Source organism: Cyrtonyx montezumae, unplaced genomic scaffold (assembly GCF_038088225.1).
Source record: "Cyrtonyx montezumae isolate F1298 unplaced genomic scaffold, pur_monq_1.0 scaffold_48, whole genome shotgun sequence".
Taxonomy (NCBI): Eukaryota; Metazoa; Chordata; class Aves; order Galliformes; family Odontophoridae; genus Cyrtonyx; species Cyrtonyx montezumae.
In genome coordinates this window covers 1,073,708-1,098,322 of record NW_027072054.1, presented here as the reverse complement: position 1 = coordinate 1,098,322, position 24,615 = coordinate 1,073,708, and the positions used below count along the sequence as shown (strand labels likewise).

At 45.8% G+C, this 24,615-nt stretch overlaps 5 protein-coding genes across 6 annotated transcripts; 2 read left to right on the top strand and 3 right to left on the bottom strand.

Annotated features, from left to right (window-relative positions):
* The first annotated feature begins 904 nt into the window (after positions 1-904).
* Positions 905-1,219, top strand: LOC136055808 (feather keratin 1-like). Its single transcript, XM_065747683.1, has one exon. It carries the CDS (start codon positions 905-907, stop codon positions 1,217-1,219), a length of 315 nt encoding a protein of 104 aa, XP_065603755.1.
* Positions 1,220-5,490: 4,271 nt separating this feature from the next.
* Positions 5,491-6,295, bottom strand: LOC136055831 (feather keratin 1-like). 2 transcript variants are annotated; one of them, XM_065747706.1, is made up of 2 exons: positions 6,283-6,295; positions 5,491-5,980 (listed from the first exon to the last, which is right to left on the bottom strand). In XM_065747706.1, the coding sequence occupies exon 2, from the start codon at positions 5,957-5,959 to the stop codon at positions 5,630-5,632; it is 330 nt and encodes a 109-aa protein (XP_065603778.1). In that variant the 5' UTR covers positions 5,960-5,980; positions 6,283-6,295; the 3' UTR covers positions 5,491-5,629. The 2 variants fall into 2 exon arrangements, with proteins under 2 accessions (XP_065603778.1, XP_065603779.1); XM_065747707.1 differs by having other exon boundaries at positions 5,491-5,983; positions 6,283-6,288.
* Positions 6,296-11,447: 5,152 nt separating this feature from the next.
* LOC136055738 (feather keratin 1-like) lies at positions 11,448-12,589 on the top strand. Its single transcript, XM_065747606.1, has 2 exons — positions 11,448-11,471; positions 11,835-12,589. The coding sequence occupies exon 2, from the start codon at positions 11,856-11,858 to the stop codon at positions 12,168-12,170; it is 315 nt and encodes a 104-aa protein (XP_065603678.1). The 5' UTR covers positions 11,448-11,471; positions 11,835-11,855; the 3' UTR covers positions 12,171-12,589.
* Positions 12,590-16,881: 4,292 nt separating this feature from the next.
* LOC136055807 (feather beta keratin-like) lies at positions 16,882-18,061 on the bottom strand. The gene is made up of 2 exons (XM_065747682.1): positions 18,002-18,061; positions 16,882-17,217 (listed from the first exon to the last, which is right to left on the bottom strand). The coding sequence occupies exons 1-2, from the start codon at positions 18,059-18,061 to the stop codon at positions 16,882-16,884; spliced, it is 396 nt and encodes a 131-aa protein (XP_065603754.1).
* Positions 18,062-23,834: 5,773 nt separating this feature from the next.
* Positions 23,835-24,140, bottom strand: LOC136055805 (feather keratin Cos1-1/Cos1-3/Cos2-1-like). The gene has a single exon (XM_065747681.1). The coding sequence runs from the start codon at positions 24,138-24,140 to the stop codon at positions 23,835-23,837; it is 306 nt and encodes a 101-aa protein (XP_065603753.1).
* Between the last annotated feature and the right edge of the window lie 475 nt (positions 24,141-24,615).

Below are 24,615 nucleotides of genomic sequence, written 5' to 3'. Positions count from 1 at the left end.
GGGATGTAGACCAATATAATGGACCAAAAGCCTCATTGGCTTACCACACAACTCCTAAAGGAAGAGGAATCTTGAGTGCTCTGTTAATTACTCTAACATCAAAAGATTACAGACATCATCCTTTGTTAACATTATTCACCATTCCCCCATGGTGCCATAAAGCACATTCTGTCCCCTATATGAATGTCACCACTCCAACTCCAAGCCCTCTTTTCTGCCCATGCTAACATGACTCTGATTTCTGATTTATTGAATCACTCATACCAACACCAGAAAGAAGTCAACCTGACAGAATAAACATGACAAAAATGAGGAAATGAAATTGCAGATTTGATGTGAAAAAAAACAAAGCAAACACTGTGCCATAAGGAAAAGATGATTTGCATTTGAGGTGAGTCTGCTGGAAAATTACTACCCACATAAAGTGACTTTGGGCCTGAGGCAGTATCAGTACAGTATAAAAACAGAGCCATGTTCTCCCTCTCACATCCATTCACTCCTCTTGCCTCCATTGATCTGGGAACAAGGTAAGTCTTAAATGCTTTCTTCCCATCATCATCCACGGGGATTTCTCAGCACATGCTTGTGCCTTGATCTTACTTTGAGTATTGGAGTAGCAGCTGAATACCGGAGAATGAGGGGGGCAGCAGGTGTGTCATGGGATGGAGCTGTGGTGTCTCCTGACCTATGGTCTATAAGGAGTCATAACTGAAACTGGTCGATATTGGCCAGGCCCATGAGGATCAAGTGTAGGAGAAACACTGCTGGCATCCTTACACAGCCACCAGCACCACAGATAACATATGCCTTAACTCTCTCACTGATGGCTGGCAGACTGTTTCATGCTCAGCCCTATGCTTTCCCTGGGCCCCTATCCCAACAGGTGCCCCTGCAGACACAAGACATGTCCTGCTACGACCAGTGCCTGCCGCGCCTGCCATGCCAGCCCTGTGGCCCCACCCCGCTGGCCAACAGCTGCAATGAGCCCTGTGTCAGGCAGTGCCAGGACTCCCACGTCGTCATCCAGCCCTCTCCCGTGGTGGTGACCCTGCCCGGACCCATCCTCAGCTCCTTCCCGCAGAACACTGCCGTTGGATCCTCCACCTCCGCTGCTGTTGGCAGCATCCTCAGCTCTGAGGGTGTGCCCATCAACTCTGGAGGCTTTGGCCTCTCTGGCTTTGGCAGCCGCATCTGTGGCAGAAGGTACTTCCCCTGCTAAAGCCGCTGATGGTCCCGGAGAAAGATTCCCAGAGATTGAGGAGCTGGTAACATCCTGCAAACAGAGCGCTGGGATCTTGCTTCCCAGAGGGCCAAGCAACGTGAGCATCTGTTTCAAATAGTACATGCTGGTCCTTCTCTCTCTGTGGAAAGGGCAGCTGGACAGCTGTCAGCAAGTTCACTGTGGCCACACAGTGCAGACTATCATCTATCCCTGCTGCTTCTTGCACCAGGACCTCCCCTCAGAGTGACCTCATTTCCTTCTTTTCCCTCATTAAAGTTTTATTGCATTCCAACCTGTATCTCTGTGTTGTCCTTCCCCAGGGGATGCTCCAGACACCATGTGCCTGGAGGAAATGCGTTGCTCTGTGGATTTCAACAGGTGTGTTTGCACACCGGAACACTTCACCTTTCCTAAAGGTTGTGACACTGCTGCTGGCTCTTAGGAAATCACTGTCACTCACACATGGGGGCATGGGGGTGCCCAAGAGTCCTACAACATCCCTGTCCTTCAGACCCACCTTTTTGATTCTCTGTCCTGATACGTCCCCTCGGCGTCAGTGTACACCATGCAGAAGACCACCACTGTTGGCCTTACTGTAGAGCCAGTGCTGCAGGAGGCCCTGAGAAGGCAGCAGCTCCACAAGCTTCTTGAAGGGGACAGCGAGAGAGAGAACAGAGCAGGAGCAGCAATTCCTTCTGCTCTGGACACAGCAGTGCTGGGCAGAAAATGGTCCCAGAGCAGGTCAGGAGAGGGAGCTGTGAAACCAGGCTGTACTGGGACTGGCTGAGATGGAGACATTCCTCTTCACAGCAGCTCAAGTCATGCTGTGTTCTAATGATGTAGCTAAAACTGGAGAGAGTAACACAGTGAAGTTCTGCACAGCATCAAGGCATTTTCTCTTTCCCACTCTGCACCTCCACTGAGCACACAGAAAGAGAGTCAGAGGAGATAAGGCATGGATGGATGACTGACCCAAGTTTACCAAGGGGATATTGCATACTGTATCAGATCATACTTGTCTAAAAATCAGGGAGCAGTAATTCCAAAGTAACTATTCCTTAGAGGCTGACAGGACATGGAGTTATTTGAAATATGTGTAGATGTGATGCTTCTATTCACGTTCTTATGGTAGATTTGGCAATGATAGGTTAACTCTATGTTAGACACAATCATCTTAGAAGTCTCTTCCAACCTAAATGACTCTGTATATTTCAAGCCCTCTATACCAGCAGATCAAGGGAAAGGACAGGAAGTGCTGCTTTTGTGGCCACTCACCCAAAAAGGTGTGAATCCCAACGACGTCTCTGGATACCAACAACATCAACAGAATCCTGGTCAATATGATCTCAAGTACAACCATGAACTTGAGGAAAGTGACTATGTGTCATGGTTTTGTGGTTTTTGTTGTGTTGTTGATATTCCACATCATAACATCATGTGGTGTACTGGGAGTTGAAGAGTTAATGCTCCAGCTCTGTGGATCATCAATAGTTATGGATATGCCTGTCTCAGAAGAGAATAAGAACTAAATTCCCCAGAGGACTGTGCAATGCTTTGTATTTTCATGTGTTTCAGCCCAGAGGGAAAGATAAAAACTGTCTGCAGTTCTCACTTCTCTCTTCCCTTTGGGACCATCTCTCTTCCCTTTGGGACCGAGCTCAGCAGTGGGTGTTTGTTGCAGCCGTCCGCCTTCAGCATTAGCGTAAGGCCTTCTGTTTATCGGGCACTCTCTCTTGCTCATTTTGTTTGATTCATTAGCCTCAATTCCAATTATATGGTATTATATTGTGTTATTTTGCTTTCTGATATCTTATTTAGTAAATTAGCTTTCCTCCTCAGATTGTTGCTGCTGTTTTGTTTCTAGGCCCATCTCCCTTTTCCCTTTCCCCCTTCCCCTTTCCCGGGGCGTGGGTCCGTGGGTCCCCTGCACCAATTGTCGTGGAACCGGGTCAAACCAGCCTGGTAAACCGTTGACACTATGCCAGTGTACTCAGCTCTTATCTGAAAGTGTCTTGAATACTATGCCAAGCTGGGTGCTGTGCTGCAAGAAAGACGTTCACCATGCAGAGCAAGTTGTACGCAGCTTAGGTAGTCACGAGCCTCAAGCACTTGAGGGAGTGAGAAGTGGCTGTGGACTTGCTGTGAACTGGAAAGTGCAGGCTCTGATGGACAACCTAAGAGCACATTTGGAGTAGACACAGTGAGAACATCCAGAAGACAGTGCAAGGCTCAGTGCTGCGACAGTACATGACTGAAAACAAGAGACAGTGAACTTCAGGTTTGCACTGAATGGGAGGAAAATTCTGTTCACCACAGGAACTGTCAAGCAATGGTACACTTGAAGTAAGTGTTTGAACATGCTGACTTCCGGAAGTTCTTTCCAGCCTGATTTATGCTGTGACCTTATGGCCATAGGACCTTCATTGTGTGACTCTGTCAACTATGGACAGGACCAGAGTAGCCGACAAGTGGCTCAGGTTCCCCGTCTAGGAATTTGGCACTTCTATGGAACTTTCTCTTGAAAGTTCTGCAATGGGGTAGAAGGGATAGCAAAAAGCAAAATAACAAGATCTATGACCCTGTGGTTCCAAAGCTGCTAACACATTTTTTTTCCCAATACTTCTAGGACAGCATGTTCCCTTACTATTATCAAGATTTTGTTTTGGAGGTGATGTTCTCATTGCCCTGCATATCTGATTATCTTTGTTCTTAGGATGGGGTTTCCTGTGTTCTCCTAGGAATCTGTGTCCTCTGCCTTCTGATGACACACTCCTCCTCATTTCCTTAATTCTTGTTTCACGATGTTGAGCTGATAAGAGTGAAAGAAGCAGCATGTACAGCAAAGTGAATAGTAGTGGTGGAGCTACGTTGGATAATTCTCTCCAAACATAAAAAGAATAATAGAATTCAGGATTGTTTAGATTGGAAGGGACTTTAAAGATCATATAGTTCCAACCCCCATTCAAGAGCTCCTCCTACTAGATCAGATTGTCCAAAACCCCATCCAGCCTGGTCTTGAACGCTTATAAAGAGGGAGCACCCATAACTTCTCTTTGTAGTCTGTTCCAGTGCCTCATCAACTTTTCAGTGAAAAAAAAATATTTTAATATAATACCTAAATTAAACTTTTTTTGTTTTGTTTTGTTTAAGACTTGTCCCTTGTCCTGTCTCTACAATCTCTGATAGAGGGATATAGAGACCCGATAGTCCCTCATCTATTCTGTGGGCCTTCTTTAAGTACTGGAAGGCTGCTATAAGGTCTCCCCAGGGTCTTCTATAGGCAAAGTAAACCCCAGCTTTTTAGATCTCTCTTCATAGGGTAGGTGATCCAGTCCTCTGACCAACCTTGTGGCCTTCCTCTGGACACTCTCCAAAAACTCCAAAGCATCCTCGTTCTGCTGGCCCAGGTCTGGGTGCAGTACTCCAGATGATGTATCAGAAGGGCAGAGCGGAGGGAATCAACTCCCTTGCCCTGCTGGCCATCCCTCTTTTGGTGCAGCTCAGGATACCGTTGGCTTTCTGGGATGCAAATATACTTTGGTGGCTCATATCAAGTATTTTATCCACCGGTAATCCTTAGTACCTCTCAGAAGAGCTACTCTCTGTTCACATCATCCAGCCTGTACTGATATTTGGAATTGTCATGATCCAGGTGTTGACCTTAAAGCTGATCATGTTGAACTGCATGGATTCACACAAGTCACCACTTGACCTTTGAAAAATCTTTCTGGACGGCATTCCTTCCCTCCAGCAAGTTGATAGCACCATGCAGCTTTGTATTGTCTGCAAAATTCAGAAATGTGCACTCAATCCAACTATGTCACTGATGAAGATGATAAAATCTAGTGGTCCCAGTACTGACACCTGTGATATCTGCACTGGAAGTCATTTTTTAGAAAAAAAAACCCAAAAAACAAAAAAACCAAGAACGCTGTATACATGACTAATCATAATCAATGCATGCCTGTGTTAACTATTGCTCAGCAAAACCACTACCAGCAATACACTTCCAGAACTACTGATAAATAACATGTTTCTCTCCGGGCTTAACTTGGGAGAGTGTCTTCAGGGGAAAGAATAAATACAGAGGCCAAGGATAGTATGCAGCAGAACTTTAATTAACTGAAAGAAGAAAAATGTTTTCTGTGATTGTAAGTCCCAGTGAAAGAAGCATCACAGGAATATGAGAGCTTGTGCTATATAGCCAGCTATTTGCCTGCCTAATCCACAAAAGGAGAAGGAGCAGTAGCTTGTTCCTAGCCCAGGCTAGAGCTTTCTTCTTCCTATTCCAAGGGGTGCTATGTGTCATCAAACCCGCAGAAAACAAGACCCCAGAGCTTTGTCGCCAGTCCACTACCAACTTCTGAGTCCTTGGGGGAAGTTTACTAAGAGCAGCCACCAACAACCTTAGCAGGGGAGGCACCTCCTGCCACAGTTGAGGTTGCTGAATCTGGAGAGGCCTAAGCCAGAGAGGCCAAAGCCTCCAGAATTGATGGGCACACCCTCAGAGCTGAGGATGCTGCCAACAGCAGCGGAGGTGGAGGATCCGACGGCAGTGTTCTGCGGGAAGGAGCTGAGGATGGGTCCGGGCAGGGTCACCACCACGGGAGAGGGCTGGATGAAGACGTGGGAGTCCTGGCACTGCCTGACACAGGGCTCATTGCAGCTACTGGCCAGAGGGGTGGGGCCGCAGGGCTGGCACGGCAGGCGTGGCAGGCACTGGTCATAGCAGGACATGTCTTGTGTGTGGAGGGGCACCTGCTGGGATAGACAAAGCACAGTGCTGACTGAGGATATGGAGGCTCTCTAAGGAACCCCATGGTCTTTTCCTTCCCTTTGGCCCCATTGACTCTGCCAAGTGCAGACATTGCTGCTTATCTCACAGCACAGGAATGCAAGACCCAGCATCACTCAATACCACACAGCAGCTGTCCCCTTCTTTCTCACAGGTCAAGCTGTCATTCAAGATAGGGTTTCATAGTTCCATATTTAAGATAGGGTTTCATAAGTACAGACAAATCCCAGAAAAGAAGAGGATGTTTAAAGGGCTTCAGACTCACCTCGTTCCCAGGGAGCTGGAGGCAAGAGGAGTGGGTGAGAGAATGAAGAGATGGACCCACTTTTATACCACTCCAGCACCACCCCAGGTCTACAGTCATTCCACACAAGAAGTAATTTTCCAGAGGAATCATCTCAAATGCAAATTATCCTTCTTAATGGCACAGGTTTGCTTTTTTGTTTCTGTCAATCCTCACATTTCATTTCCTTATTTCTGACCTTCTCAGTTAGGCCATGAAAGCTCCTTTCAAGTTTCTGAGAGGTGCAAGGAGTTTCCTTGAAGAAACACGTCAGTATGGGTAGAAGACATTTCCCAAGTATTGGAGGTGTTCTGTGCTGCAGGCAGGGGACATTTGTCTGGGGAAATGTCATGACCTTATTTGTAACCACCTTTACCATCGTTAACACTCTGGCACCATCCCAGTCCCAGAGTCACTCTACACTGGCATTAGTTTTCCAACATTCCTCAGCTCTGTATTATCCTTCCTAATGGCGTAGTGTTACTACTGTGTTTTTTTTTTTTTCCTTCTGGTTTTCATCACTTCCACCATTTCATTTCCTCATTTCTAACATGCCTGTCTGACCATGCCATTTTCTTTCAAGTGCTGTTATGAGAGACTCAGGAAGTGCGCGCTGTGATCCTACCAGTATGGGCACAAAAAGACCCTCAGGTATTGGAATGGCTGTGTTAAAGCAGGGAACAGAGAAAAGCTTAGTGTGCAGTAGGATAATAACTTGTGACTTCCTATGCAGAAAGAAGCCAAGCTCCTCACAGCGCTGCAAGTCTGGAGCAAGGAAAACTGTTCTAGGTAGAGCAGACTCAGGCATGGAAATGGTTAAACAAATTCAACTGGTTCATGTCCATGGGAACTGGTGGCCTGAACATGAGGTAGGTGAGCAATGTCAGTGCAAGGCTACTCTCAACTGCTTTTCAAAGTCATGGAATCCAGGAGACTTATCAGTACTATCCATAGTCCTCTTAGTCTTCAACTACAAGGTCTCATCAGACTCTGTACCCTGTATAACAGTTCAAGAAGGAAATGATCTCCTAGATGTGTGTGGGGAACAGATGAAAGACAGTCAAAGTAATAACCCAGACACATGTATGGGGTAGCATTCAAGAGGGTGGAAGGAGATGCCCTTAGACGTCCTTACAAGGCCTCTCTCTATCTTCTTTACAAGTTTGTGGGAGATAGGTAGTTGTCCCAGCCAACTTCAAAACAGAGATAAAGGACTTCCCAGGTAAGAATAAGCTGTTCAGCAGTACTATCTCCTGCAAAAGTCTCATATCCAACTGTAGACATAATGATGTAAATGGTTGTATTACTGGATGAGTAGAATGACTTGGGGATGGTGGCAGAATCCTCTTCCATCAAATTGGTAGAGGACAGCAACCAGGGACCAGCTGATGTACTCCAGGGCAATGCTGTCAGACAAGGAGACCTTGACAGGACGGAGGAATGTACACACAGAAACTACATGGCGTTCTAGAAGGTTAAATGACCAGTCCTGCAAATAGGAAGGAATAATCTCTTGAAGCAGTACAGACTATGGGCTGAACTACACTACAGTCCTAAAATCACTGGACTTCCTCTGAGAAAGTCTAAACCCAAGGCAGGATCAGATGGATAGAAGTTTATGGATATGCAAGCCACATCTTCCTGGCTGAAGAGATGAGGCTGTGCTTAGAAAGTTTCCTGAATGCTTTGTGGAAGGAAACAAATGTTGAAAACACTTCCCCTCTGCCTGAGACTTTTGTCTGCTTCCAGATGGTAAGTTTTCTCTCAGCATAAGAGTTTCTGCACATATCCCCTTCCATGTTCAAAATCCCTCATTAGCCCAGAGCAAAACCCAACACCATTGGGGAAGCAAGGAAACTCCCCACCAATGAGCAAGGGCTGACAGGACCTCACATTGGCACAGAGCTGGAGATGTTCATGTAGACAATGTGCTCAGGAGGGCCCTTGGCACAAAAACATCTCCCAGAATCCATCAAGGAGGCTTGCTGCATGAACGGAGCACTTCTGTGCTCTGCAGACATGGAAGGAGCTGGGACATGCTCCAAGAGTGCAAGAGAGTATCCTTAAAAGGAGTTTCCTGAAGGTAATCTCTCTACCCACTGGAAGTCACAGTCTAATTTTGGAGTGGTCATGAGCCACCCTTTTGACATTAAGTCATCAAGCCAGAGTTTGTAGTGTCTGCAGGCCTGAGTACCATATAGAGGTGAATCCTCCACCATCCAGGACAACTACATCTCTTCCCAGGGAAAACCAGTATTGAGAATCACGTTGTGCCTTGAGACATGACACCAGAAAGCCCCAATGGCCATTCCCCTCCATCATGACCTTCTTACCAAGACTCTAGCAATTCAGGCAGCTCATATGATGGTCAGCGTGTTTTCCAAAAGTGGTCAGGTCTTTGGGTTTGTTGCTTGTCAATATGTCACTTTTTAACTGTATGGAAGGATTGGACTCCACAGGACTTTATTAGTAATGTCTTTAGAGAAGCCCTGAGGAGAAGGATTTGGGGGTGTCAGTTGATGAAATATTCAACATGAGGCAGCAATGTGTGCTTGCAGACCATGAAGCCAACTGTATTCTGGGCTGCATCAAGAGAAGTATGACCAAAGTCTAGGGAGGTGATTCTACCCCTCTGCTCTGCTTCTGTGAGACCTCACCTGCAGCACTGTGTTCAGTTCTAGAGTCCCCAACAGAAGAAGGACATGGATTTGTTGGAGCGGGTCCAGAGAAGGGCCATGAAGACGATCAGAGGGCTGGAGAACCTACTCTAAAAGGACAGGCTGAGTGAGCTGGGGCTCTTAGGCCTGGAGAAGAGAATGTTCTGGGGCTAACATACAGTGACCTTCCAGTATCTGAAGGGGGCCTACAGGAAATCTGTGGAGAGACTTCTTAGGAGGGCATGTAGTGATAGGAAAAGAAGAAATGGTTTTAAACTAGAAAAGAGTAGATTATAGAGTAGATATTAGGAAGTAATTCCTTACTGTGAGGTTAGTGAGACACTGGAACAGGTCTCCCAGAGAGGCTGTGGATGCCCCCACACTAGAGGCGTTCAAGGACAGGTTGTATGGTGCTTTGAGCTACCTGGCCTCCTGGGATGTGTTTCAGCCTATAGCAACTGGTTGGAAGTTGGTAATATTAAAGGTCCCTTCCAACCCAAGCCATTCTATGATTCTATGATTCCGAGATTAATGACTGGATTTGGGATGGCAACATTACCCTTTCAAAAAACAGCTCACAATAGGACTGTCAGATGAACTCAAGCCTGACAAATGAGAGGATGAGTTCAGACAAACAGGTAAATGTCTCCCTAGAAAGAGAAGCCTTGGGTGTACACATATGAACACAACAGTACACCTGCCTATGCAAGTGATGAGCAGTGACCAGTGGAGCAGACTGGAAGGTAGTCAGGGCAAGAGAAAACATCTTGTTCATGAGCACAGGAGGCTTTTGTAGCATATAGATGGGAACTACAACAGCAGAAGGCTATGAACACAATCCTCCAAGGGAAGTCGCAAAGGCAGGGCTCACATTTCACAGATATATAAAAATCCCCTGCAGGGGATTTTTCCAGCACTTTGAATACATGCTCTGCCCATACTGACCTGTTCCTACCCATTTAATTTTTGCACCTCTCATCTTGGAACTTGAAAAGAGCATCTGAGTCTCAATGAGCAAGTCAGAAATAAGGAAATACAGTAGCAGAGATGATCCCAAAGCAGAACACAACCTGTGTCATAATGAAGAATAATTTGCATTTCAGGGAAGTCTTTTGTAAAATCACTGCAATCATAGAATGATTTTGGGCCCAAGACAACATCAGTTGTTTTGTGGATGGAGAATATTGCCTTCCTGAGCTATATTATTATCTAAAAAGCCCCATTTAATATGGTCTCTCTTCTTGATTTGATGGCTGTTTTTGTTTTCTTTAAAGTACCTGGATCCTCCTCATCTCAAGGATGGAATTCCATGCTGAGAGATATGTTCAAGTCTACAGACAGCACACACAACAGGGGAGGCCTTAAAACAAAAGGGTTTCTCGTCGACCATCCAAAATGAGATTGTAAATTGCCATGCACAGGGATAGTCTCTTCAGGAAACTTGCCATGGAATCAAGATATCATTTAGTACTTCTGCACCACAAATCAGCTCCCTCTATGTCAGCAGGGAAGAGAAGTGTTGTATTCAAGCAGAAGGATGCACTGCCCCTTTCTTTGATTCTGGGAGAAATTTGTGAACCTAGAGCCCTCTTGATCACTTCCAAACAACAATCATTCACAGCCACATGACTGCTCTGGGACACCCAGCTCTTGCTCATTTGTGTGGGGCTTGCCTGGCTCTTCAAATGAGCAGATATTTCCCCAGCCAGAGGAGGAATCATCGCTGAGATGACAAGAAACAAGGCACTGTAAAGAAAACCAGCACAGAAATAAACTCAAAAAGGGGACCATATTAAATGGGGTTGTTTAGGTAATAATTGGGTTCAGGAAGGCAATACTCTCCATCCACAAAACAACAGATGGCATGAGATGGAGAATGTCCTTGGAGAATATTACTAGAGTGGACAATGCCAAATATACATGAAAGTGTCTTTCCAGAAAAATAAGCTGTTGGCAAAGACATTTGCAAGCATCACAGCAATGCACCTGGATTTGCTGGGAATGAGCAGAGGCTTGCAGAGTAGACTGAGAAAAAGACGTTGACGGAGAAGGACAGAAGGAGTCCGCTGGCAAGGAAAGTCCAGGATATTCAAGAGTGGAGTCCATTGACAGAAGGATATGCCTGACTTGCTGCTAAGGTGGTTACAAATTAGGTCATGACATTTCTCAGAACACACGTGCACTGCCTGCAGCACAGATTACATCTTCTGCCAATATTTACGTGTTTCTGCAAGGAAACTCCTTGTGCTTTTCATTCTGGAAGTTGAAAGGTGTCTCCATGGACAAATTGGTAAGGTCAGAAACAAGGAAATGAAACAACAGGTTTGACGGAAACCAAAACCTCAACCTGCAAAATTAGAAAGGATAATTTGCATTTGAGGTGAGTCTCTTTGAAAATTACTGCCTGCATAGGGTGACAGTGGCCCTGGGGCAGTGCAGAAGCAGTATAAATGTGGGCCCGTCTCCTCTCTCTCAGTCATCCATTCCTCTTGGCTTCATCCCTCTGGGAACAAGGTGAGTCTCGAGCCTTTTTGTCACCCTCTCCTTCTCTAGGATTTCTGTGCACATATATGTGCCTCACTGCAAGGTTGGATGATGGGGAAGCAGGTATCCCTGAGGGAGGGAAGCATGGCAGCCAGAGTGGCATGATGCTGGACCTTACCTGATGTGTCTCCATAGCTATGGTTTAGGCAAGTACCTAGTTGTGCCATGGTGATCTTGGCAAGAGTATTAGGTTTGAAGGGAGGGAGAAGACCATGGGCATCCTGACACATCCAACATACCCTTTGTCTGCTCTGTGCATTGGGTATCTCATGCTGAGATGGCATTTTGCTTCTCCCTGACTCCTGAGCTTTGCCAGACCCTCTGTCCCAGCAGGTGCCCCTGCAGACACAAGACATGTCCTGCTACGACCAGTGCCTGCCGCGCCTGCCATGCCAGCCCTGTGGCCCCACCCCGCTGGCCAACAGCTGCAATGAGCCCTGTGTCAGGCAGTGCCAGGACTCCCACGTCTTCATCCAGCCCTCTCCCGTGGTGGTGACCCTGCCCGGACCCATCCTCAGCTCCTTCCCTCAGAACACCGCCGTGGGATCCTCCACCTCTGCTGCCGTTGGCAGCATCCTCAGCTCTGAGGGTGTGCCCATCAATTCTGGAGGCTTTGGCCTCTCCGGATTCGGCAGCCGCATCTGTGGCAGAAGGTACCTTCCCTGTTAAAGCTGCTGACAGTGTCTCAGGGAAAGACTTCCTGGGACAAAGAAGTTTGCAGTGGACCTGAGATGAAGAACTGGGATCTTGCTTTTGGATGTCCAAGCAATGCCAACGCCTCTCATAAAAAGATGGGGCAAGCACAGATTCTCTGAATGCACTGCCCGTGTCTGCCTGTCCACTATTCAAAATTTGCCTTTTCCCTCTGAATTCTGGCTTGTCACCTTTGCTCCTCTGGTCTGTCAAACCCACACAACCAACAGATGGAGGATATGAGGGCTCTTTTCCCTTGGTCATAAAGGCAAATGGAAAACTGTCCACTGTGGCCATTCAGTGCAACTCTGTCCCTGCTGCTTCCTGCATGATGTCCTCCCCTACGTGAAAATTGCATTCCCTCTTTTGACTCAATAAAATTGTGGTGCATCTCAGTCTGTGTCTCAGAATCATACTTCCCTGCAAATACTCCATGTGCCAGCAGGAAAACTTCAGCACTGTAGAATGCAGCAAGCGTGTGCCACACATGGTGACCCATCATGTTTTCCCAATCAGGCATTGCCTGGAACAGTGTGCTGCTGGCTTTGGCAGCCACCACTGGGACAGGAGGCACTTACCAAGCTAAAGCTGCTGGCAGTGGCCCTGCACAAAAATCTCCAGACTCCATGAAGTTTGTAGGAGACCTGACAAGAGCATGGCCAGCAGCTTGAGGGAACTTACCCTTCCATTTATTCTGCCCTGGTGCTGACACATCTGAAATACTGTGTCCAGTCTGAGGCTTTCCTGTTCAAGATCCTAAGAATTGTTGGGAGAGAAGATAAGGGAGCATCACAGAGAGGTTCGGGAGCATCTCCCCTATGAGGAAATGATGAGAGACGTAGATCTGTTATACCAGGAGGAGGCAGAGAGGAGATCTTATAACTGTTTCTAAATATCTAAAGTCCAGGAGTCTAGTCAGTGGTGCCAGACTCTTTTCAGTGGTGTACAGCAATGGAACAAAGGGCAATGGTCAGAAACCGGAACACAGGAAGTTCAGTGCAAACATGTGAAAGAACAATTTTACTTTGAGAATGATGGAGCTCTGGAACAGGCTGCCCACAGAGGTTGTGATATGTCCTTTGGAGATATCCAGAAGATCCTGGAGCCTCACCTACTCACCTATTGAAGGGAACTGGCTTGAGGAGGGGGATTGGATTCAGTGATCTCCAGAGTTTGCTTCCAACACATATGATTCTATGATTCTATCATTTTATTGCTGAGTGAGTGGCGCGCAGTATCCCAATGGTCAGTTTGGGATGGCCTTTCAAGCTTTCTCCCATCAGAGCCTCATACTGTCAATTGTGATACTTTTACATGTGATACTTTTACAATGATAGCTGGCATACCTCAACTGCTCTGCTCACCCTCCCTCACCCTCTTGAAAGGAATTGTGTAGAAAGTAAATTTAATGGAAAGATTTGCAGATTGATATAAGATTATATAAATTAAAGTTAATTAAATTTAATTAAAGTTTAGGGATTTGGGGATTCCCTAGGCACAAAAGTTGTTTGTGAGGACAGATGTCTTCATAACATGACTCTCCTCCTTCCCTTACTCCAATTGTATTGCTGGTGTAATGTCACATGGTATGGAATATCCCTTGTGTGTGAAACGATCTCAGCCAGTATGCTTGACTCCCACAAGGATCTTAGTGAAGTTGCATACTTTATTTGCAATTGCAGTGCCAGACATGCACTCCCTTGTGGCAAGAGACAAAATGCATGCCTTATCAGTGAAATACACCTCCTTTGATATCTTCTTCCTGACACGTGATACCATCTCTCCTAGTTACTCGTTGGTTGTGCATCCCATGCTCACAACCTTCTCAATGCTGTTTCTAAGGAATATTTCATAGAATCATTGAATCATAGAGTGGTGTCATGGTTTTATGATTTTTGGTACTGGTATTCCACATCATAACATCATGTGGTGTACTGGGAGTTGAAGAGTTAATGCTCCAGCTCCATGGATCATCGATAATTCCAGGTATACCTGTCTCAGAAGAGAAGAAGAACTACATTCCCCAGAGGACTTTGTGATGTTTTGCATTTTTACGTGTTTACACTCAGGGGGAAAGATAAAAACTGTCTGCAGTGACGGGACACTCCTTTTCCTTTGGGATCGACTCAGCAGTGGGTGCTCGCTGCCGTCTCGCCTTCAGTGTTTGCATAAAGCCTTCAGTTTATCGAGCACTCTCTCTTGCTCATTTTATTTTATTTATTAGCTTTAATTCCCATTATACTGTATTATATTGTGTTATTTTGCTTTCTGATATCTATTTAGTAAATTAGCTTTCCTCCTCAGATCGTTGCCGCTGTTTTGTTTCTAGGCCCTTTTTAACTTTTTCCCTTTCCCCCTTTCCTTTTCTCTTTCCTGGGGCTTGTGTCCGTGGGTCCCCACACACCAATCGTCATGGAACCAGGCCGAACCAGCCTGTAAAACGTTGACAGGACCTGATCTAGTTTTATGAATATCTGAGGTGTGGGGCGCAAAGTGTCGAGGCCAGACTCCATTCAGAAGTGTGTGGAAACAGAACAAGGGGAATCAGACAGAAACTGCAGCACAGGAGGTTCTGCACGAATGTGCGCAAGAACTTCTTTCTGGTGAGGGTGACAGAGCACTGGAACAGGTTGCCCAGGGGGGCTGTGGAATCTCCTTCTCTGGAGATATTCAAGACTCGCATGGATGACTACCTGTGCGACCTGGTATAGGGAACCTGCTTTGGCAGGGGGGTTGGACTTGATGATCTCTTGAGGACCCTTCCAACCCCTATGATTCTATGATTCTATGACATTGCTCAGGACACCAACCAACCTGGTCTTGAACATCTCTATGGATGGGATACTTGCAGCTTCTCTGAGCAACCTATTCCAGTATCTCACCACCCTCTGAATAAAGAATTTCTTCCTAATATCTAATCTAAATCTTCCCTCTTAAAAGCTTCTCTACTGTCCCATTACTTTTAGGCCACATAAGAAGTCAATATCTTTCCTGCTTATAAGCTCTCTTCAAGTGCTGGAAAGTTGCAATGACATCTTCCTGGAGAATTCTCTAGACTGAACAACCACAGCAGCTTCATTTCTAGAAGAGATGCTCCTGAAGAGGAAAGTAGAAAATAACTTCTTCCTTTCTTGATTTCTGTGTGGCTTTTTTCTTTAATTAACAAATATTTTATTTTGTTTTGTTTCTTTGTTTTTATTTTCCTTTAATTAAACTGTCCTTATCTCAGGATGGGGGGAGTTTGAAGGGGAAGTAAGAGAAGAATGTGGTGGAGTTTAGTTTCCCATCACACTTTGAAGATATGGAATTGCTACACACATTAGAGGACCTGAGGTGAGGTAAGCTTTGGCCAGGCAAAGAAGTCCTGTCCTTAGATCTCACTGCAAAGCTGGCTTAAGGTTGCTTTTCACATGATCTCCTGAGCTGGGCAGGAAGAGTCATAGGACCCTCCCATTCTAGTTTTCATTACAGAGGAAAAAATGCAAGAAGATTAGTTCTTCTGCCTTACCAGTGAGAATGGAAAAGGTAGGGGAGTGAGGAGGAAAATATCCAGGACAGAGGTTGGGAGAAAGCCTTGTAGATGTATGAAGAGGTGATGGGGCTTTGAAGGAGATAAGTATTACACAGACTGTTTGTCACATGGAAGCTAAATCCCAAATGGTGAGGTACTAGTATAACTAAGCAAAACTTCCCTAGCAATATTCTTGTTCCTCAAGAGCTATAAGCCATCACACATCAAACTGAGAACAAGTCTCTGATGCCTCTGATGAACTGACTGTAAATACTCCTGAGTAATGCCCTGTCTACCAGATGTCACATTACTGCTTAGCTTCTCTGTGCAAACACACTGGCAAATATTATCTAGTGTTCCCTCATCTTTTAAACCAAATACTATGAGATCTCAATCAAAGAGTTTGCAACAGAGGACATGCAGAAGCTTCCAGACGTAGAAGCACGTCCCAGTGCCATTGCTACTTCTCATTGTTTCCAGGAAGATCCTCTCCTCACAGGAGGATGGATTGGTTGGGTTCTACATCTGCTGGATGTGCTCGAAGCTAGGGGGAGCATTTCTGTGCAGAGAGGCAAACCCCCTTGATGCATGGGCCAGGGACATCTTTCTCAGCTTCAAGAACAGTGTTTGAAAGAAGCTCACAGCCCGTGTCTCACAATCAGGCAATGGGTATGGGTGTCCTCTGACCCTGCAGGATCTTCTCAAAGCAACAGCTTTTTGGCAGCCTGGGAGAGTGTCCAGAGAGGAAAGTACCACACAGAGATCCAGACTAGGATGCTGAAGATCTTTAATGATTTAAAAGAGGGGAACAAGGTCTTCTGAGAGGATGCCATGATATGATAAGCACAAGGGGTAGCTAAGAATCCTTGATTAGAGTGGGCTTTGCACTGGGTGTCTGTCTGCCCATGCCCCAGAGGAAGAGAGGCAGCTGGACCTTCCAAGACTGTCTTAGCAGGAGATCGCAGTCCAGGAGAGCAGAAAAACGGGAGAAGAAGAAGAGAGAGAAGAGGGAACATTAGGCATGGGCCATGTTTTCAGACAGCCCAGGTAATCTTCCTTCCACCTTCCTTTGCAGGGGGAGTTTGTGTGTGCTCAGCCCCTCTGAAAGCTATGGCCAGGATGTCTGTTCTCAGTTCATTAGCATCTTCTGCATGGTGGTGGGTGCCTCCAGTAGCTTTAGCAGGGGAGGCATGTTCTGCCACTGTAGCTGCTGCCAAGGCAGGAGAGGTCAAAGCCTCCAGAGTTGATGGGCACACCCTCAGAGCTGAGGATGCTGCCAACGGCAGCGGAGGTGGAGGATCCGACGGCGGTGTTCTGCGGGAAGGAGCTGAGGATGGGTCCGGGCAGGGTTACCACCACGGGAGAGGGCTGGATGACAACATGGGAGTCCTGGCACTGCCTGACACAGGGCTCATTGCAGCTGTTGGCCAGTGGGGTGGGGCCACAGGGCTGGCACGGCAGGCGCGGCAGGCACTGGTCGTAGCAGGCCATGTCTTGTGTCTGCAGGTGCACCTGTTGGGATAGAGGGCCATAAGGAGCATGGAGATGAGCGAAGAAGCCCAGCAATCCACCACAAGTCTGCAAAGGCACATACTTGGTGGGGGTTGCCTATGGGGAGAGGTAGCCCAGGGTCCTCTTTACCTGACCCTCTTGGGAATGTGCAAAGAGAGCCAAGAATGGGAAGACTTTTTGCACCCAAGAACCCTAGAGTCTTCTCAGTCCAGCCTCAGCTCTCTCCATGCTAGACCTTCTACCCACTTCCCCTCCCATGACAGGCAGCCTTACACCTCAGCACTGGACAGAGATTTTACTCACTTGATTCCAAAGAAGGAGAAGGAGAGTGGATGAGAGAGTGAAGAGTTGAGCTGAATTTTATACTGGTTTTGCACTGCTTCAGGTATATAGGAATCCTCTGTAGAGGTAATAATTTTCTAAGAAGCTCATCTGAAATGCAAAGCATCCCAGATAATGATACAGGCAGCGTTTTGGTTTCCGGCACTTATCCCCTTTTATTTCCTTTTTTAGTTATGTTCTCTCCACCTTGAATGCTCCTTCTCAATGCTTGGGTGGAAGGCCCAAGGATTTCTGTGACAGCAACTCATCACTGCCATCGGAAGGTAAGTCCCAACTGCCAGAGGAGTCATGTGCAGTTTGGGGATGTTCACCTGGGGAAATAATGTGGGATTGTTTGCAATCTCAGTGGCAGAAAGGGCCTAACTGCACCACAGCACACAATCCTCAGTTGGATGCCAAAGGGTTCCTGTGCAGGAGAATGTGTTGTATTCCCTTCTCCTACCTTCAGCACTCTCTCTGACAGACTCTGGATGCAGGCAGCTGGTCTGCTTTTGAATTTCATCCTCCTAATGCTGTTCTGTGTTGGCACTGTCACACCTGTTGAACTGCCTTCACTGTCTGGACCAACTCTGGAGGTTTTCTACAAACACCCTCAACATGTCTGGGGCCTTGTCCCCTCCACCCACTCCAGACTTGACAGGATATTAATTTCCCTGCTCCACCATACCTGGGCAGTTGTATCTCTTGTGTCTCATCAGTGTCTGCCCATTCCATCCTGGCTGCCAGGAAAATCTGCACTGTGTCATGCCTTCCATTCAACAAGGCATCCATGAAGTTCCCAGAAAGCTTGAGCTGAAGTTTGCTGGCTTCTACATTCTTCTCCCGGTGCCAGACTAAAGCCTTATCCAAACCTCAGTCCAAAGAGTCCTCTCAGTTTAGTCCTAGCCCCTCTCATGGTGCTCTTGGTCTTCCCTGTCCTGTCAAGAATCTTCCCACTGTGTCCTCTGAGTCCATAACTGCTTCTGTTTATCATAAAATCACTGCATGATTTGAGTTTATAAGGACCTCAAAGATCATCTGTTTCCTACTCCACTTCAATTGTCAGAACTACTTTCTTACTAGACTCAACCCCCCATTCAATATATATATATACACACATATATATACATACACATATATGTTTGTTTGTTTGTTTGTTTAGCATTGTTCTGATATTCTTACATCAACCAGTTGGTCAGGCAACAAAAGTACCAACTGTATAAGACTAGCTTCCCAACTCAAGATTAGGGTAGCTCTCTATGGCTGGTCCAGAGGTGTTGACAAGTGAAGGAGATATCTGATGTTGCAATGTAAAGCATGAGAGTTCAGCAACTTCCCCATCTGTGATTCGTTGTCCTTATCAAATTGACAAGTGCACTTTCACTCTCATTTTAATATGCTTTGGTACACTTGTCCAGCAACAGTGCATGTGATTGTGAATTTGGAGTGGGAGTTTGTGTATTTTCACTAGTGAACATAAATCCAGATATCTAGAGAAGAGGAAAGGGACTTAGCGATCTATATTTATGATTGATGTGAGTTCTACTGGTATTGTATGTGGGTACTGCTGAAGGCAGTGCCTTGTCTGTAGTAACCTACTGTGTGTTTGTCTTTTGGATATGTGTTCAGCCTCTTTACTCTTTGAATGTGTCATCAAGAAAGTAGCTGCGTCATCCACTGGCCAGGGAGGCAGCAACCACCATTTCTCTGGGTGAAATGGGCTGGGTCCAGTAATTTAACAGTATTAGCTCCAGAATCAAACCGAGAAGGATGTTACTGAGAACCTTCTACATCACAGGACATCTGTGACACTGAAAGAGGGCTTCCTCACTAGCATGTATATTAGGAGTTTCTATGGTAACACAAATTCACTCACTACCATACCATTCCTGCATTCACATCTGCAGCAGGAATGGTGTGGTAGTGAGTGAATTTGTGCCCCCTGAAGAGATGTGCACTTGTAACCAATGTGTCCTCCACAGGGAGTCAGGGCAGAAGGAGTACCCATAACTCTGTGCTTGTGTGTAGGTTCTTATGGCTGTTCATATGCATATGTGAGTGTGTGTGTGTGTGTGTGTGAATGCAGACATGATTAGTATTTTCTAGAATTAGCTAACAAGAAAGTGTTTTGATATCTGTAGGGGCTTACTGACAATGCCTCTGTCTCATAAGGTGGTTTACTTGAACTGCTCATGTTGATCCCGAACAAATAGCTGCTTCAGCCTTTCTGGATATATTACATGAATAGAGTACTTCTTCTACTTCTTCCCTCTAGTACATAACGTCTTCCAAGGGACCAGTCATCTGGGCTTTCTCTTCTTTCCCACCATCTGTCACCAGAGAACTCAACACTACAGAGAGATGAGAGTCGTCGTCATGCTCTAACCCAGCAACACTTCAGTACTTTTCCCATGAAACCTAGGCATAAGCCTCCCACCCTACTCCCCAGTCTGCTTGGTCCTCATTCATTGAGAAGTCTGCTCAGGGATGCATATCTGACTTCAGCATAGTGTCTTCACTTATCTCACCTCCCTCCTTGCAAATCTCCACCATTCTCTATTCATTCTTTTCTATGTCTCAGGCATTAGAGCACATTCTGGGTTGGTTTAAAGTTCCCTGGATTGACTGCTAATTCTTCATGAGACCTTTTTTCAGCTTTGTCCTCTGGTTATGTGCTCCCCACAGTGTTCCAAACAGGGAAGACAGGAGAGCCTTGCTCACCTTCTTCTGCAGTGTTGTACTCTTCCCCTGCCTTTCCCTCCAACAGCTTTTAAAGGACTGGGGGTTAGGGTACTATGTGAAAAACAGGAAGTGTTATGTTATGTGGTAAAAATCTCAGGCTACACACATACAAAGGATACAGAAAAACAATGGCAGGTGAGGAAACCAAATAATACCCTCAGTCAGATGAACCCAGGGACATCAAGAGGTCATCCCATCAAAGGCACACTTCCACACATAAAAGGCAGGCAGGGCAAACTGAAATAAATAATGGGTGGAATGGACACCCTTAGCCTCAGTACTATTCTGTATAGCATAGTATATAGTATACAATATCTGTTGTTTAGATATTAGATCCATCAAGATGAGTTGGTTCAGATTGAGAAGGATTACATTTTAGCAATATTGGGAATATTATGGGATGTAGAGTAAAAGTATTTTGGGAATGCTCAGGACTTACTATGAGATACTTAGGGGAGGCAAAAATTGAGAAAAATGTAGGCATAAAGGGGAAAAGAAAAAGACTTGTCATGTGTAAAAGGATGATCATTAAACTTGTCTGACCATGTCCTGAGCCTATGTCCTATCTTATTACATTCAATTTCTATTTATTTCCAGGTATGAAGAACTCTATGTAACTACTTGTATGAAGGTCTAAGTATCAGTAACTGGTGTGTGAGCAGAGGTGCCTTGTGTCTTGTAAGCAGCAGTTGGAACTTTTGGGTGGATACAAGGAGCAGCTCCAGGGTAGATCGCATGTTTAAGCTAAGCTTCTCAGAGATTGACCATATATATATGTATTTACTCCTACGTTATCTTCTGATCAGCCAGAGAGGAACAGGATGATAATCTTCATGCTACTCTGTTTTTATAGGAATGTTGAGTGTATCTGCCTGTGTTGATCTAATTGGTGAACTGCATATATATGTATATGGATGTTATATGTATGTGCTTCTTATATGCGTGTGTTATTCTGAATATATTTTGAGCCTTGGTACTGGCTGGATCTGGGTGTGGTGGTGAATTAATTTAAATATATCTGGTGACCTGTCAGAAGTGGTGTTCTCCAAGGGTTAGGATTGAGGTCAGCACTGTTTAATATTTTTGTTGATAATCTGACTGGGGAGATCGAGTGCACCTTCAATAAATTTGCAGATGACACCAAGATGGTAGGAAGTGTCAATCTGCCTGAAGGTAAGGAGGCCCTACAGAGGCACAGACCTATGTACAGGGAGAGTAGTTACTCAGTACTCAGTGACAGTAGTGGAGGAATAGTCATCAAGTCAAACATCTCGATTATTCACACTTGGCAATCTCCTTGTCTTTCCATAAATTGAATGTGGATGGAAATGTGTGAATACTGTAGTAGCAAGTGCAATAGGACTCTGGACAACAATCAAGCCATCAAAGTAGGTAGTCGTATCTTAGGATAGCTCTGAAGAATAGTATTTCTCAAAGCAAACATTTCACTATCTAGCACTAACTTTATATATAAGCTGGTTTATTCATGAATAAGTAGATGGTGAATTAGATTCATAAGCATGAAAACAGTGAAAGAGCCTTCTCTACATTTGGTTCCACTTGATTCTTCCACACTCCCAGGACACATCAAAGAAGGAATGAGTTACCCTGATGGCACACTGCATGTGATCTGTTTAGAACTGATCTTGAGGTGGTCTCGTTGCAGACATCTTTCCACTGGAGTCTCTGATGTAACTAGTGTGATTGCTGCTGATCACAGTGATGGCTTGGGGCCCCCTTATATACTTTCATCTTCCTTTCTGCATACATTTACTCAGTACCTTTATAGCCTACAGCATATATTCCCAAATTTTACTTCCAGGAACACCTGGATGTCTGAGATAGTCAGTGTCATCTCAAAATAAATCACACACTCCCAGTCACGTGGGCAGACGTGTTCAGCCAAGGATCTCCACTGAATAAAAGTGAAATCGGTGCTATGGTATGAGTGATTTTCTCACTGGTAATGTGCATGACTGAAGGAAGACAACACCCAGTCAAGGATCTCATAGTCAGGAAAATTGTGCCGTACTTTCCTCAGGAACAAGCTCACATTTCAACATAAATTGCTTTGCTCATTTCTCTGATAAAGTTTAAGTTCCCACATACAGCATCTCCAACCATTCTATAGCCTCTAAGGAAAAAGGTAAGCCAGGAAAAGACATAATCATCTTTTCTCAGCTGGGCATCTTGTTCTCCAAGGCCCTCTTCTCCATTTGCCATTGCACACTGTATGTTAAACTTCTCTTCCTTTACCTGTTCCATCTTTCCTACTCTCACATCTTCAGCCTCTCTCCCTTCACCAGAGCCCTGTGACTGAGGTGTCCATGCTGGAGGCAGCCCCTGTCACACTCCTGCACTCACACTGTCACTGCAGATGGTTCTGCTCCCACTCCTGACTCCCAAGGGTAGGGAGGATTTCAATGGTTCAGGCCTGAGGTTGAGTGGCAGCTCCTGATTACTCCATGCTCCACATTCCTTGTACCATGCCTCCCTCTGCTCCTACCTCACCTTGAATTCACCTATCCAATCTTCATCCACCTCTTCTCATTATATTCCATTACTCTCTGTAACTCTGTAATTCATATAGTCCACATTTTGTTTCTTTCAAGTTCCTTTTCATCAACAATCCCATCTTTCCATCCGTGATTCATGCATTGATCTATTCACTAACTATTAATGCACACATCACTTAGTGCACATGCTGCTGTCATCCTTTGGAATCTCATCATCTCTGTATGCTCCTCACAGTTTCTGCAAAATTTGGCATGGAAAACAACATGCAAAGCTGGGCACAAAGCAGGTTTTATATCCTTGATAATGGTTGTGAGCAGAGCCTCAGTGGAGCAGGAGCTGTTGACAAAGATCAGTGAGCACACAGGTATCAACACCACCTGCTCACTCCCCAACATTAAGTTGGACACTACCCATTGGTACCATCAGTTCCTGGTCTGACCACCCCAGCTGACAGCAGCAGTTGTCCAAGGCACAAAACTGGTTGAAACTCCACCAGGACTGCTGTTGGTGGCAGCAGACACATTCTGGGAATAGAGAAGGGTCTCCTTAAACACTCTTCTTTTATCCACCAAGAGCAAAGCCATTCTCAATGGGTAGCTCTGGAAGCTATATACAGTGTGAAGTAACATCAAAAACCCAAAGTAATTTGCAGAAATCTTTAATGAATGTTTAAAGAGGAGAACAAGGTCACTCCAAACAGAGGCTGGACAATGCAGATTTGCCTGATTCCATGGTAGACTTCAAGCAGGGCGTGTGCCTCCCTTTTCAGCAGAGAATTGGCTGGCTCAGGGTAGCCTCAACACCCAGAGGAGCATAGAGGGGAAGAAAAAATGAAAGAAAATAGAGAGAAAGAAGTAGGTGAATGAATGGAAGAAGAGACGTGAGCCAGGCTTTTAGAAAGGCCAGGGTTCCTTCTTCCTGCTAGCATTTGCTAGAATAATTGAGGATGGTCAGGTATTCTGAAGGCAGTGACCTGAAGATTCCTCCTTTATCTAGAAGACATTGGAAGAACTTCCCCAGAACTGTGGTCAGCATCTTTAGTAGGGGTTGCACCTTCTGCCACAATAGCGGCTTCCAAAGCCTGAGAGGTCAAAGCCCCCCGAGGTGATGGGCACTCCCTCAGAGCTGAGGATGCTGCCAACAGCAGCAGAAGTGGAGGATCCCACGGCGGTGTTCTGTGGGAAGGAGCTGAGGATGGGTCCGGGCAGGGTCACCACCACGGGAGAGGGCTCGATGATGACGTTGGAGTTCTGGCACTGCCTGACACAGGGCTCATTGCAGCTGCTGGCCAGAGGGGTTGGGCCGCAAGGCTGGCATGGCACACACTGGGTGTAGCAGGACATGTCTTGGGACTGGAGGCAAATCTAGGAGAATGTTAGGAGAAAGCACAGTACATGAGTATGTGAAGAACAACTGGATACTATCTAGCAAAGGAGCCAATGCAGCTACTATGGATGGAGATGAAGACTGTGGCAGCAGACCACATCCCTTCGTCATGCCAAAGCCCTACAAAGAGCTGTCTGACCCAGGGAGAATTTCACAGTGTGCATAAATCACAAGACATGTAAGCTGTGTACCACCCTTTCTCTGTACAGACCTTATACTATCCATGCTCTCTCATAGCAAGGAGCTCCAGTCCCCAGCATAGGACAGAATAACTATCTGATAAGACCACTGAGAAAAAAAATCACTTTGGAAGAGGAAGGGAGAGGGCTTCACACCTACCTGGATCCCAAAGAGAATGAGGCAAGAGAAGTGGATGGGAGAGCTGGGATTTGGGCTGCCTTTTATACTGGTCCTTAGTTGCTGCAGGCCCAG

Excerpts from the sequence above, each read along its gene's own strand:
- LOC136055808 (XM_065747683.1), top strand. The coding sequence starts at position 905 with ATGTCCTGCTACGACCAGTGCCTGCCGCGCCTGCCATGCCAGCCCTGT.
- LOC136055831 (XM_065747706.1), bottom strand. The coding sequence starts at position 5,959 with ATGTCCTGCTATGACCAGTGCCTGCCACGCCTGCCGTGCCAGCCCTGC.
- LOC136055738 (XM_065747606.1), top strand. The coding sequence starts at position 11,856 with ATGTCCTGCTACGACCAGTGCCTGCCGCGCCTGCCATGCCAGCCCTGT.
- LOC136055807 (XM_065747682.1), bottom strand. The coding sequence starts at position 18,061 with ATGAAATTCAAAAGCAGACCAGCTGCCTGCATCCAGAGTCTGTCAGAG. Across the intron at positions 17,218-18,001 it reads TGTCAGAGAGAGTGCTGAAG|GTGCACCTGCAGACACAAGA; the intron begins GTAGGAGAAGGG and ends CTATCCCAACAG.
- LOC136055805 (XM_065747681.1), bottom strand. The coding sequence starts at position 24,140 with ATGTCCTGCTACACCCAGTGTGTGCCATGCCAGCCTTGCGGCCCAACC.